The 14,964-nt window shown below is 42.5% G+C and overlaps 1 protein-coding gene across 4 annotated transcripts in view; it reads left to right on the forward strand.

The window, feature by feature from the left end:
- PDE8A (phosphodiesterase 8A) overlaps positions 1 to 14,964 on the forward strand; it is a 478,153-nt gene that overhangs the window by 334,582 nt on the left and 128,607 nt on the right. For all 4 annotated transcript variants that reach the window (XM_073618600.1, XM_073618598.1, XM_073618599.1 and 1 more), the window contains one exon: positions 11,755 to 11,811. In XM_073618600.1, the coding sequence (XP_073474701.1) occupies positions 11,755 to 11,811 (57 nt within the window). The remainder of the gene's footprint in view (positions 1 to 11,754; positions 11,812 to 14,964) is intronic.

The following is a 14,964-nucleotide window of genomic DNA, read 5'->3' on the forward strand; positions in this document are numbered from 1 at the left end:
TGCCTCACACTGGTACAGACCTGTTTTTCATTGCACACCACCACAACGCTAGGTAAGAGAAAAGACATTTTGCCTTGTCTTGTGGTGGCACTGCGCTGGAATAGCCACCCAACACAACCCTACTGCACCTGGTGTGAATCTAACCTAAAGGTGTGTGAAGGGAGAGGTGACAGGCAGTGACAGCGCCCATAGAAGTACAGGCAAAGGTACCAGCATTTCAAATAATATTTGCTAGAAAGAGTTTAAGAGTTGTTACTATTTAGTTACTTATCATAATGAGGATTACAGAGCATGACCATCTGATCATGTCACTTAAAGGGATAGTTCACCTTTACCACAAAACTATCTATGCAGGATAAGGGGCATCTGTAGATAAAAACAAACTGTGCAGCTCTGAATTAAGTTGAATAAAGCCCTTGCTATAGGTGTAGGCCATTTACATATCTTAGTAAATCCTGTAGGAATACTTTCAGGACGTTGCTAAGGACTCCCAGGACGTTGCTAAGTGAGGCCTAGTCATCACTGCTCACCTCCACCAGTACAGGAGTGAGTTCACAAATGCTGAGTTCAGAGCTACTGCATCAGGGTAGCGAAAGGACGTGTGAGGGGGTTTGAATTAGAGAAAGAGCTCACTCCTGTGATGGTGGAGGTGAGTAGTAATGACTAGGCCTCACTTATCAACGTCCTGGGAGTACTTAGCAACGTCCTAGGAGTATTCCAATCAGGCTTCATAAGGTATGTAAATGGCCTACACCTATAGCAAAGGCATTATTTATCTTTAGTCAGAGCTGCGCAGTTTGTTTTAATCTGCAAACACCCAGGGTCACCCACGGAACGAAGTTGGAAGCAAAACTTGCATAGTTTATGGCCAAGTTGATGGAGCTCTGTTGTGATGTTTTGATTATTCTTGGAGTAATAGAGAATGAGTGCTACTGCCAAGCAATTGAATTGCTGCGGCTGAATTCCTGTATGCTCACTTCAGCTGGTTATAAACCCAGAATCAGCATCAGGACCGCAGTGGCAGATTTCGATCACGCAGTAGCACAATCGATCAGTGTTTATCGTTGCAGAGTCTTAAATCATATTTGTGGCAACTTGCCTATGATTTAATGCTTTCTCTGCAAAGTTCAACATTGTGATTCTTTATAAAAAAAATGTATTGACAATTCTATATTTGAGGAAGAATGGCAAAATGAAACCATGTGTCGTGTTGGATCATTCAGTTTTTTTAAGATTTCATTTGCTCTGAAATTAGATCTGTAGAATGATTTTCATAGACATCTAAAACCTCACAGACAGCCGGGGATTCCTGTAGTCCTGTACCGCTTGTCCTGGGCTGCGAGGAAGCTATTTCCACTATGTATGACTCTTTGCTGACGTGTGCTCACTGAACAATGTCATCAAATTTCCTGTTTTTTGGCCTTTGGAAAGCTACTCTCCTATTTGCTGCTGAGTGGAGATCCATGAAGCCGGATACACACAACAGGCAGGATGTAAGGTTAATGCAGCAGACTTAAGTAAATACGGTTCGTGTTCTGATAAATTATGGTCGTCTGTTTTCCCCTCATGGTAAAAATTGCCTAAAAATGTTCCCTGTGATCAGTAAAAATACATTGAACGATCCGTTCTGAATGTATACGCGGATTATGAGATCCAAGATTTACAAAATAAGGCTTAGAAGGGATTTCCCATACTTGCTGTTCTACCGGCATGTGTTACTTTTGTCATTCGAGAAGTATACATTATTTTATGATTGTTTTTGTGAAGAAACAAGAATCTAATATTGTGTTTACTGAGTAGTCTTATACCAGTGCTTCTCAACCTTTCTTCAGTCAAGGCAACCTTTAAACTTCCACACAATCTCGAGGCACCTACTGTATTTATTGGCATTTTTTCACCATAAAAATCGAGTGCAAATAGCGTGTGCGTGTTATACGCCAATACTTCAATTTTAGGTGCCTTGGAGGGGACAGGGAGGGGGGTGGGACAAGCGCCCTCAGATTACATACAGTGAGAATCTCCTGTTTACTTGGCGGCCTCTGTAATAGGAAGTCCCTTCTACTCGGCCGCCATTGGACCACTGTTCTGTCTATCATAGGAGATTCTCACTGTATGTAATCTATCGGCACTTGTCCTGCCCCCCTCCCTGTCCCCTCTAGGCTGCAGATGGGCATCGATCAGGCTGCACTGATGGCAATGGTGAGGCTGCTGCATTGATGGCACTTGTGAGGCAGCATTGATGTGGACTGATGAGGCTGCATTGATGGCACTTGTGAGGCTGCATTGATGTGGACTGATGAGGCTGCATTGATGGCACTTGTGAGGCTGCAGATGGGTATTGATGGCCCCTTATTTTGCTTCAAAGTTCCTTATTTAAAATGTAAGTTTTTTTCCTGAAACTTCCCTCTTAAAATGAATGTATGTGTTATACGCTGATAAATACGGTAATTCTAAAATTTAAAAAAACAAAACGAACCGTTTTTCATAATGTAGCAACATCCAAATGCGCAGGACACCCAACATTCTTCCAAAGCAAATACACCTTTGCACACTAGTACTGCTTAGTATTCCAATGTATCTCTTCTCATTCGGTTTTTCTCCCTCACTGCGCTAATATGACCCTAATGCTGAAGGGGAGGGGCAGGTGTCCAACGTCCTTCTTATTATCAAATGATATCATTGGATGTTAGGAAATTGGGGGCTAGAAGGTTGTAATGGTGCACAATGAAAACCTGTGGCTTTGTGTAACTAATAGGCAGGCTTGTTCCACCAGCTGACTTGTATACAGTTTTTGGGCAATTTCTAGGTATTTTGCCAAGGCACCCCTGAAGGCACCCTGGTTAAAAAAGGCTGGTCTATACCAGTTTTTCTCTACCTTTCGTTTACCAGAGGAACCCTTGGATTCATTTTCAGGTCTCAGTGAACCCCTTAAAGCGGAGTTCCAGCCTCATCTGCGCTTACTGAATGGCCCCATCATCTTCTGGGACTCACACAGGTCCCAGAAGGCAGTGGGGGGGGGGGGGGGGTGGGCAATGCAAATGCCAAGATGACTTAACTGGCCACGGCAAGGTTAGGACAGGAGTCCTGCTTGAAAACGAAAAAAAAAAATAAAAAGGTACAAAACGGCACAAAAAAAAAATAGGATATCCAAAAACAGGGGGGTGGGTGGGGGGTGGGGTGATTGAGTGATTAAGACCTGGTTTCAATTTGGCCTGGAACTCTGCTTTAAATTGGAGGTCAGTGGGAAGAATATCTCTTTTACAGTGGTGATCAGAACATCAGTAAAAAAAAAGATCATTGGTGTAATGCTGCGATGGACTGAAGTGGTAGAATTGGGCCTCGTGCACACTGAGCGTTGAAGGTGCTGCTTTTAGGGGATTCTGTTGTTTTTTGATTTTTTTTTCTACCTCTACAGATCCGTCCATGTTAACCTATATGTCCATGCACACATAGGCACTTAGAGGCAGAAAAGACTCTATTGCCAGTTCAGGAGCAGCAGCGTTTTGGCTTGTAAATGCATCTACATAAGTGTTAACATTAAACGCTTCAAGTGCATGAGCTCTTATTCATTTCAATGGGCAGAATAAATTACAATTCTGTTCAATGAACTGAATTACTGGCCAAGCACTTGAATTACTGGCCAAGCACTTGACGCATCTAACCGCGTCCGGACGTATTTACACGCGTTTACAAGCGTCAAGCGTTTTTTTTTTCGGCCAAAATGCTGCTGCCAGGAGGAAGAACATTTGGGAAACCTGGCCAAATGCCCTGTGTGCATGGGACCTTGTAATACACTGAACACCTTCTTTCTTTCTTATCATTGGAAAGAGGGAAGAATCAGGAAGGAATCGGTCAGGTTGCAACATTTCCCACTGGGAATCCCCATAAGCAGAAACACACTTCTAATGGTCGGAACTGCTCATTTATTGCCCACTTTAAATGGCTCAAGTGTCATATGGGGGATGGGGATGGGCCATTTAGTTACGTATTTAGATTCAGGTTATTGAGTTACAGCTTTCAAGATCCTGCGATATTAAACTTCCCGGCAATAATTATGTTCAAAGACTTTGATATTTTAATTCTTTTACTGGATATTAGATGGTGTCTTTGTTCTCATGTGATTTTCAGGGCAGACAGCTGCTAACATGTCTCATTTATAAAAGTATCCTAAATAAGAACAGTCCAGTGGAGTGTTGTGGATTTTTTGTTATTATTATACAGGATTTATATAATGCCAACCGTTAGTGCAGCAGTTTAGAAAATAAAAGTAGACAGTACAATCACTATACAATTCAATACAAGTGGGATGAGAGGGCTTGTGAGAAGAGCTTACAATCTAAAGGAAGGATCAAGTCATACAAAAGTTATAACTGTGAGGGATGAGCTGATGAAGAAAATAAAAGCAGTTTCTTTGGGGGTGGCTGAATAGGTCTCCCTAAACAGGTGAGTTTTTAGGGCTCTATTAACCACTTAATTACTGGGCCATAGCTGAAAGACAGCTACAGCGCAGCTCTCTTGTTCTGGAATGGCGTCCATAGACATCCTCCTAGAACGTGCCCCTGGGGTGCGCATCGGGCGTGCTTTGTGATCACTGTGTCCTTTGGACACAGCTGATCACAGATCAAGGTAAAGGGCCAATCACAGCGGCCCTTTACCATGTGATCAGCTGTGTCCAATCACAGCTGATCACATGTAAACCAACTTGTCGGTTATCGGCATTCTTTTCCTCTTGCTCTGTCACTGTGTGAGGAAAGGAGAGCTGATTAGCCGCACGATTACACTGATAATCAAGGCACTGATCATCAGCACAGCCCCATCAGTGTCAATCAGTGGAGCTTATCTGTGACGCCTCATCCATGCAGCTTCATCAGTGTCTCCTCATCAGTGTCCATTAGTGCCCCCTAATCAGTGCCCATCAGTGAAGCCTCCCCAGTGCCCATCAGTGCAGCTTCATCAGCACACATCAGTGAAGAAGAAAAATTACCAATTTGCTAAATTTTATAACAGAAACGAAGTAAAACTATTTTTTTTTCAGAATTTTCAGTCTTTTCATTTACTTAGTGGTGTTCCGGCAGAAATTATACTTTTTAAATAAAAATACCCCTATAATACACAAGCTTAATGTATTCTAGTAAAGTTAGAATGTAAACTAAGGTCTGTTTTGTTAGTTTATAGCAGTAGTTTGTTATTTTATAAACTTACAGCTGGCCGTGGCCATCTTAAGTGTGGGCATCTGAAGCCAGACTGTATTTCTTCCTGGATCTCATCCAGATCTCGCACATGCTCAGTGCAGCACAAGCAGTGTAATAGATTTCAGGTCAGGTTTTCATAGCAAGGGCAGTGTCAGAGGAAGTTGCTGCCCCTTCCCAGAAGGCATTGCAAACAGGAAATGATGCGATGGGCCGCGGCCAGGGAGGAGGAAGTGAAAAATGAATACAGCAGATATACAGTAAGTGCTGAGAAAAAAAATTTAAAAATATCTACTTCGTTTACAGTGCACAGTTTAGTGAGGGATGCTGAAGAGTTGTAAAAGTGGGTGGAACTCCACTTTAAAGTAATTGTAAAGTCTTGCTTTAAAAAAAATAACAAACATGTTATACTTACCTCCTCTGTGCAGTTGTTTTTGCACAGAGCAGCCCAGAACCTCCTCTTCTCGGGTCCCTATTTGCTGCTCCTGACCCCTCCCTCCTATTGAGTGCCCCCACAGTGAGCAGCTTCCTACGGGGGGCACTGGAGGCGAGTCGCAGCTCTGTGTGTCCATTCAGACACGGAGCCCCGACCTGGCCCCGTCTCCTCTCTCCCCTGATTGGCTGACTGACTTTCATTGACAGCCGCGGGAGCCAAAGGTGCCACTGCTGTGTCTTAGCCAATCAGGAGGAGAGTGGCTTAGACATTCGTGGACATCGCTGGAGAGAGATGGGGCTCAGGTAAGTAATTAAGGGGTGGCTGTTACACACAAGTTTTTTTTTTTATCTTAATGCCTAGAATGCATTAACATAAAAAGCCTTCTGCCTTTACAACTTCTTTAACAAAAAATAAAAACCCTGTGGTGATTAAATACCACCAAAAGAAAGCTCTATCTGTTTCAAACAATGATAAATAATTTCATATGGGTAGAGTGCTACATGACCGCACAATTGTCATTCAAAGTGTGACCGTGCTGAAAACTGAAAATCGGCCTGGGCAGGAAGGGAGTGAAGGTGCCCAGTATTGAAGTGGTTAAAGTTGGTCAGAGCAGGGGGCATCTGAACAGATTGAGGAGAGGAGTTCCAGAGGATGGGAGATGCTTGGGAGAAATCCTGGAGGCGAGCATGGGAGGAGGAGATAAGGCAACACAGACAGTTCTTATTTGAATCATTTGTGACAGTAAATGTCTTTTTTTATGATAATTGGATCCGATAATAAATTAGTACGTCATGAAAACAGGGTGAAAACTGAAAAAATCGTGAAAACAGGATGCACTTTAATTTCTTTCAATAGGAAACCATTGATTGAAACAAGGGTGGAGGATGTATTGTGAATGTACATTTTATTTTTTATCTGACCCTCATGGACCCCCTGAAACCTGTCCCTGGACCCCAGGTTAAGAACCCCTGGCCTAGAGCAAAATTACTAGCACAACCCCACTGCAAGAGATCATTTCTTTTGTTGCCCGGAGTTACACTTTAATAGCCTTGTAATTCTCTAACAGGAAGTCAGATCTCAGCTATAATAAGAAGAATTTGGAGGTTTGGAGACGGCTGAGATCAATAGAAGAGAATTTCGAGTTCACAATACATACTTGAATAGAATTTTTTTCTTTTTTAAACCAGAGTTTAGAGTCACTTTAAATGCTGAGTGGCCCCATTAAAGAAATGTGGTGTACACAAAGTCCATTGTAACTCTTCTTCTCAGAGGATTGAGGAATGCTCAGGATCACACTGGTTGTGTATTGCTTGTTCTGAATAAGATCTCCTACTGTATATTTCCCATTTGGAGTATCATTGCATGAGGCTTGTTTATGAGGAAGCGGAGCTCTGCGGGGAGTAGGGAGTCTATGGAGAATTCTGTTTCCATAGTTACTGGATCTTCTGTAACAGAATAAGAGGAAGATATCAGGAGGGGGAGGGTTTTGTTTACTACCAGAAATCACATAATGTGTCATATTGATAACAGCAACAAGCTACTCTTGTGAAGCTACCCAGTGACGGAGGGAGGTCAGGGATCCTCGGTGAACTTTAAGAGGTTATCGTTTACTCCCATTCTCGTATCTGGCATGTGTGGTGCTTTTATTAACTGTCTGCAGGTTTATAATATAGTAGTTTTCTGCAGGTTATTACAGTATTCCAATACTGGAGCATGCATTGCTGAGGACCATTGACTTCTTTGGTTGGCCAGCTAGCCAGCGGGTCAAAGATTCCGTAGAAATGATCTTCTATCTTTGTGAAGTTTTTGACCCACTGGATAAATGCTATCTAGTTTACCAGGCAGGTTAGTTTCCCAATGAGCTCATTCACATGTGTGGCTATGGACACGAGGACGTTTGGCGGGTCGTGAAGAGAGACAATGGGGTGGATTTTCTAAAGGCAAATAGGCTGTGCACTTTGCAGGTGCAGTTGCTCCAGAGATTAGTAAATGAGGCAACGATTCACTTTGCAAAGAATATCCAATTCACATGCAAGGAAAATGAAGAAAACAGTATTTTTGCTTGCACATTATTGGATGATGGATGTCTCGTTTGGTGGTGGTACTTCTTTCTAAATGCAATGTGAAGAAATGTATCCATCCACTGCTGCTGCCACAAAGCAAATCATTGCGGCCGTAGCATGGGTACAGTCCTGAGCATCTGCATTGCAATGTTTAGGTGGGCAGTTGGGGGGGTGGAAAAAGCCACAGCTCAATCACCAACACTCCCCCCCCCCCTCTTAGCCCTCAAATGTTCATGTAAAGGACCCCTATGGGATAAATTACAGAATCTGTCTGAACTGTAATTTCTTCTTGTCCGTATTCACATAAACAGGAATGTTTGGCTGAACCAGAAAGTTCTTGTTTATGGACCTATGACTGATGATGGTGTCCCGGAGCAGTCAGGTCATACCTATACGTCTGACCTTCCACTCAAGTCTGTGGGTAGCTTTATTCTCACTACGTATGAAAGATTTTGTTCATGACTGTCACTAAAAACAAAAAAACTTCAACTATAATGTCCCGAAGACCTCAGGCTAAAGTAGTGTTTCTCAAGTAGGGTGCCATGACACCCTGGAGTCCTATCTGGGTTCCCCCATGGGAGCCAGTATGCCCTGGGTCAGTATTATGAGTTGCTATGGTGTGGTTGGGCCAGTCACCAGCACCACAACAAGCAGTGACACTCTAGGTCCAGGTTTCATGGCGTTATTCCTTGCCATGGCAAGGCATGACTTTGATCCAGGGCAAGCGGCGTGCAAGGCCATCACCAGCATTCAGGAGAAGACAGAACTCCTCCAGACCTCCTCCACCACCCACCCTTTGTCACGCTGCTGGAGCAAACAAATTGGGGTTCTCTATTATTGAGGGACTGTGCGATTGGGGGCCTCTGTGATTGTAGGCCTGTGTCACTAGGTAACTCTGATGTGATTGGGGGGCCTCTGATGTAAAGTTAACCTAACCAAGGCTGTTGTGTGCATTGGCCCAGGCTCAGGTTTCCCGTTAATAAAAAAAACATTTATGGTTTTTACATTTTAGACTGGGTGCCTCAAGATTTTGCATGCATTTAAAGGGTGCCGTGACTGGAAAAAGAATTGAGAAATGCTGAGCTAAAGCATCCTCCTAAAGCCCTGCTTTTACAGCCACGTTCACTTCTGGGAAGTGTAGAAGCTTTCCTTTCCTATCAGTTTAAATCAAGATCTGAATAAAAGCAAGCAAAATCTATCATTACAATTGTAAAAGCTCTGCTAAAGCATGTGTCATAGAAGAAGAGGTCTTTTGTGAAAGCTGTCCTTAAGTATGATTGTGCACACCCAATTCATTCATTGAGATGGCAATAACTGCCATGATCTGGTGTCGATCAGCAATAAAATAAGTAAAAAAGCTACATAGAAAAAATCACATTAAAGTGTTACTAAACCCACAACAGTAAAATCAGTCTGTATATGCAGTAAAGCATGCTTGTTATACTCACTGTTGAACCTAAGGGGTTAATCCTCCATATTGTGTAAAAGGGCTGTTTGATCCTGTCTTCTCCTCCCCGCGTTCCACTGTCCCCCAATAATTTCCTGATAACACAGAGTTTATGGAGTCAGGCTGCACATGCTCAGTTTGGTGTGTATTGCCAGAGAGGTTTTTTGTTTTGGGAGAGTGCATGTGATCAGCACAGGGCCCATCAGCGCTGTCCAGACAGAGGGTCAGGGGTCTTGCAGTCTCATAGGACAGTCAGAAAACCCCTCCTACAAGCTTTAACTAGTACTTGGCTGGACACTGATAGAAGTCACAAGACTGCTATAACTGCTGATGAGAAAAGGTATTTAGCAGTTTATATTTACTAAAATAATTGCATTTTCATGTTAAGTGTACTGTGGGAAACCAGATATAGTGAATGCAGGGTCCTGGGTTTAGTAACACTTTAAGCTGGAAATAATTTGCATTGGGGGTGTTAGATAATAAACAACCCTCATGGTTGTTTCTAAAATGATGAATTATGAAGACAAAGCAACTTTGTTTCACATTTCCATGAAATAGAATCTTACATGCCTGAATACTTGCATACTGTAAGTAATATTGAAACAAGACTAAACATAATCATTGTCAGTTCTGGATTTTGCCGGAGCCAAGGTCAAGCGCAAATGGTAGTTTTATCTCCTGTCGGGCATGATAACAAACTCTGTTCCAACAGATGATGTACATGGCAATTTGTAGAGATAGAAAAAGTTTTTTATGTGAGTTATGCTATTGTAACTAGTAATGTGAGAGCAATATTGCAAACGTATACTTGACAGGATGACGGCTTAGGTCCTTTAGGGTTTAGCACAAGGGCCCTCAGGCATCAAGAGCAGGAACTTAAAGCGGAGCTCCACCCAAAAGGGAAAGCTCCACTTGTCGGCCCCCTTCCCCCCTTCTGCTGCCACATTTGCTACCTTTTGGGGGGGAAGGGGGGAACTGTTTGTTTTTTTTTTTGGGGGGGGGGGCGAGTATCTGGCTTTGAAAGATATCCGCTCCCATTTCTGCTTGGATTGCCTAGGTAATCTAAGTGGAAGTTCTCTCCCCCCCTCCCCCTCCCGAAGTCTTCTGGGACATGTTACAGGTCCCAGAAAACTACGGGGTCATTCACAATGTGTAGCGCAAGGGGCACCCAGCTGTGAGGCTGCAGTCTGTCACAGCCGGGTGTTCACAGTTCAGATGCCAGCGCCGAGGACCGAAGATGGTCCTGGCGCACCGTCAGGTGAGCACAGCGCTGGATCTTGGTATAGGTGAGTGTCTGTTTATTAAAAGTCAGCAGCTAGCTGCTGACTTTTAATTTTTAGAAAATAAACTGGGGCTCCTCTTTAACTCGAAAAAAATCCTTTCTAATGCCTCCTCCAAATATTTAAATTCTTATTTTTTTGCTGCTGTGATCTGACTTCCTATTACATTCCTTCTCCATGGTCCCACTGTATATAGGAACATAGCCACCCTCTTTTGCTCACTCCCAAGATGGACTACGAACTATGGGATTTGTAGTGTGCATAGAGCAGGACACATGACCCCAACTAATGTGCACTGCTCCTTCCAAAAAAAAGTCAGCGGGGCTGTTCGCTGTACCTGTCCCTCCTGGGCACACCATGAGGATGCATTAATGCTAGATGGCCCCATGTGACCACGACACCATCTGCCTGGAGTTTGCATGTTCTCCCTGTGCCTGCGTGGGTTTCCTCCGGGTACTCCGATTTTCTCCCACACTCTTAAGACATGCTGGTAAATTAATTGTCTCCTGTCTAAATTGTCCCTAGTATGTATGAATGTGTGTTGGGGACCTTAGATTGTAAGCTCCTTGAGGGTAGGGACTGATGTGACTGTACAATGTATATGTAAAGCGCTGCTTAAATTGACGGCGCTATATAAGTACCTGAAATAAATAAAATAAATAAATGTGCAAGTGGCATAAATAATGTATTTGGTGCTGTATCCCAAAAATAAAATATTTTGAACTTCAGCTTTCATTTTGCCATGTAGATGCACATATTGGCTCATATAGTAAAGAAAATATGCAGAACGCAGTAACTTATAGCAACTTGTCAGTAATAATATCTCCTTGCTTTACTAGCTCTAGTTAGAGGAATAGCAATTGGTTACTGTACTTTGTACCTCCATTATAAATAGAGCTATCGGTGGCTTTGTGTATCTATTCCTCAGCAGTGATCAAACAATTCCTCTAACTGTGGCTACAGATTATACTTTCCCAAATGCTAGCACAATGGGTGAGTAATTTGTTTGCTCACAAATGGCTCTTAATGTGTCAATGGGTTTTTGCAGGTTGCAATAAAATCTTAGCAGCCATCCACATTTTCACTTGTTGTATCAAAACAAAACACTTCATAATATATTCATGATTTTTTGATTAGGCGTTGCAGCCACAGAAGCAAATACTGGAAATGCAGAGAAAACAAATCTTAAAATCTGCAAACATCCATCTGCAGGAGGTTCTAATTTTGAGTTTACAGCGCTGTTGTCTGGATAACCCAACAGTACTGTGCATTGTAATGTATGTATTTCTATATAAAAGTTTGAGGATGTACAGTAAATATCATGTTCTTTTTCTCATAGGCAGCTGTAACAGAAGTGCAGTTTGGTCCAATGAGACTCCACCAAGATCAACTTCAGGTATGACCATGCAATGCTATGTCAGAGTTCTTTGAATTAGTGCTGTAACGGAACTAACGTTTTATTTTTTTTTTTTTGTTTATTTTGGGTAGAGTAAGAGAGGATTATTACCCCTGTCAGTTTTATCTGAAGCCATCTGTGTCTCATTTTATAGATTTCCCCTTGCTTCCTGTCTCATAGCCCCAACAGGAAATGAGAGGAAATCCCTCAAAAAGAAGGAAATCTTTGGCTGTCACCATAATATAGCACACACTTTGGAAATTGTCCCTATTCCTTTTTTTTGGTGGCAGCCCAGAATTTTGGATTTTCTTTCACTTTCTTGTTTATAATGGTTACCAGTAGGGATAAGCTTGGGTTCAGTCCAAACCGGGTTCCTTTCCGCACCCAGAAGTATGCTGTCATTGCTGGGCCAATGAGCTGTAAGCAGGAGATTCTTTGCCCCGAAGCTGCACATATACAAAAGGGCCAGGGGTGCTCGTGACATCATTGGCCTAATGTGGCCACATGGAAGTGCAGTATGTAAAAAAAACAAAAACAAACACACCTTCTGACCTAGGTGGCTGTAGCATTGGTCAAATGCTGCAGCTGTTCCCCACTGGCTCCAAAACTGAGAACCCAGTGATCACATGGCCCCTGATTGCTCAGTTCTTAGTCAGCTCTGAGCAGTCACTGGCTCTCTGCTCTGCCCCTCCAGTGCTCACGAGAGCACCGTGATATGGATGGCATGGAAGTGGCTGGCTGAGGATCTCAGTGGCTCGCTGAGAGGCCAAGCCATCTGCCGATCAAGTATCTGGGTGGATCCTGACATTGTTGTCAGGATATATCAAGAGACCGGAGTGGATCTGTGATGTCTGCCAACAGCAGGCTTTAGACCACTGTTGGCTGAATATGGGTCACCGGAGTGCAAAAATAAGTACACTCCTGTGACTAAAAAGCTTTGGCCATACTTCTTCTTTTTTAAGTCAATGACATTGACCGAATATGACCATGTGCCCATATAAGGGTTAATGATGTCACAAGCATCCCTGTCCCTTTGTGTATCCCAGATCATTGACCCTGCAATGACAGCTAACTTCCAGGTTCAAATGAACTAGGGTTCAAACTGAATTCAAGCCTGTACCTAAGCTCATTGATAGTTACCAGGACAAATAAAGAGGGGGATCTCCCTAACAGGGACACAGACAACAATAAAAACCTGATTATTGGATCTAATCCCTCTCCACTCTATCCAAAACTAAAAAAAGTTAACTGTCTATGTTGCATTTGTTGCGTTGTGGCCACCATATCCCACAACTCCTTGTCCAAACTGCCCATTAAATTGAAGTTGGAAAGTGACAATTTGAATCTTCTTACTTTGGGACAATATAGACAGTTTTTTTTTAAGTCAGCATGCAAATGTGAGTAACTGAGTTTGAGAAAAAAGTCAAATTGTTTATCCCATCTAAGTATATTCCTGTAAGAATGTGTATACAAACGATTATAAATTCTGTGCAAGTAACCAAACTTTAAAGGCCATTATGTTTCTCCAAAAACAATTCGTAAGAAAGTGGTTATAAGAATCATGTGCACTCTTTTTTGCTGTAATCTCCCACTTGTGAATACCTCCTCTACTAACACCATCACAACACGTGTGTTTGTGAATCTGCTCACCTTGGTACAGACTAGAGGTCGACCGATATGGGTTTTTCTCTGGCCGATGCCGATATTTAGAAATCGCGGTGGCCGATGGCCGATATGTGATGCCGATTTTTTTGGGCCGATATATTTGGCCGATTTTTTTTTTTTTCCTTTCTTTTTTCCCTTCATCTCATAAAATCTAACAGTTAGACCCCTTTCACACTGGGGCGTTTTTCAGGTGCTTTTGGGCTAAAAATAGCGCCTGTAAAGTGCCTGTAAAACGGCTCCCCTGCAGTCTCAGTGTGAGATCCCGAGTGCTTTCACACTGAGGCGATGCGCTAGCAGGATGTAAAAAAAAGTCCTGCAAACGGCATCTTTGGAGCGGTGTATACCGCTCCTCCACCACTCCTGCCCATTGAAATGAATGCGCACCGCTGCCGAAGCGCCTGCAAAGCGTTTTGGCAGCGGCGCTTCAGGGGCGCATTTAACCCCTTCCTCGGCCGCTAGCTGGGTTATAAGCGCCCCGCTAGCAGCCGAATAGCGCCTCTAAAATGACGGTAAAGCGCCGCTAAAACTAGCAGCGTTTTACCATCAACGCATGCCCGCTCCAGTGTGAAAGCAGCCTTAAGTAATACAGAAATTTTTTTTCATTTAAACATTAAACAAAACAAACCTTCAATCAGTTCACTTGTATGTATAATTTAGAAAAAAAAAAAATATCTTAAATAATAAATACACAAAAACAGGTAATCAAAACTTTTGGACGAAAAAAAATGGGCTAACTTTACTGCTTAGGTTTTTTTTTTAATTCATTACTGTATTTTTTTTTTTTTTTAATTGCGTTTGAAAGACCGCTGCGCAAATACCGTGTGACATAAAATATTGCAACAATCACCATTTTATTCCCTAGGGTCTCTGCTAAAAAAATATATATAATGTTTGGGGGTTCTAAGTGATTTTCTAGCAGATAATACAGGATTTTTACTTGTAAGCAACAAGTGTCAGAAAAGATTTAGTCTTTAAATGGTTAAACTGAGAACTTCTACACAGGAGTTCAGTCTATTGATAAAAGAACCTGAAAGATACAATGTATCTTCTTATCAGACTTGGCAGGCTGCCCAGAGGAGGAGAGAATCCTCTCCACAGATAACTTCAGGAAACTTGCATTAACTTCTATTACAGAAGTCATTTGCAAGTCAGGGCTGAAGTTATAATCGGCCTTTTTTATCAGCACAATCCACCGATGCCGATTAAGTAAAAAAACGCCAAATATCGGCCGATATATCGGTCGACCTCTAGTACAGACCTCCAGATTATAAGAGATCAAAACAGGCACAATTGTATATCTGATAAGATGATGGTCTACATCACTTAAACTTAAAATGTAAGTTAACATTCATAGAAGTCCGAACAGTAACATTTTCTTCCAGCAGAGGTCCGAATTGCATGTTTGTGCGATGTCTCAGATCCTTTCTATCACAGTCCACTCATTTAATATCATAATCCCATTCTCACATCAGTGTCCTCAGTCCCCCG

The sequence above is a fragment of the Aquarana catesbeiana genome, linkage group LG03 (genome assembly GCF_042186555.1).
Source record: "Aquarana catesbeiana isolate 2022-GZ linkage group LG03, ASM4218655v1, whole genome shotgun sequence".
Lineage (NCBI taxonomy): Eukaryota > Metazoa > Chordata > Amphibia > Anura > Ranidae > Aquarana > Aquarana catesbeiana.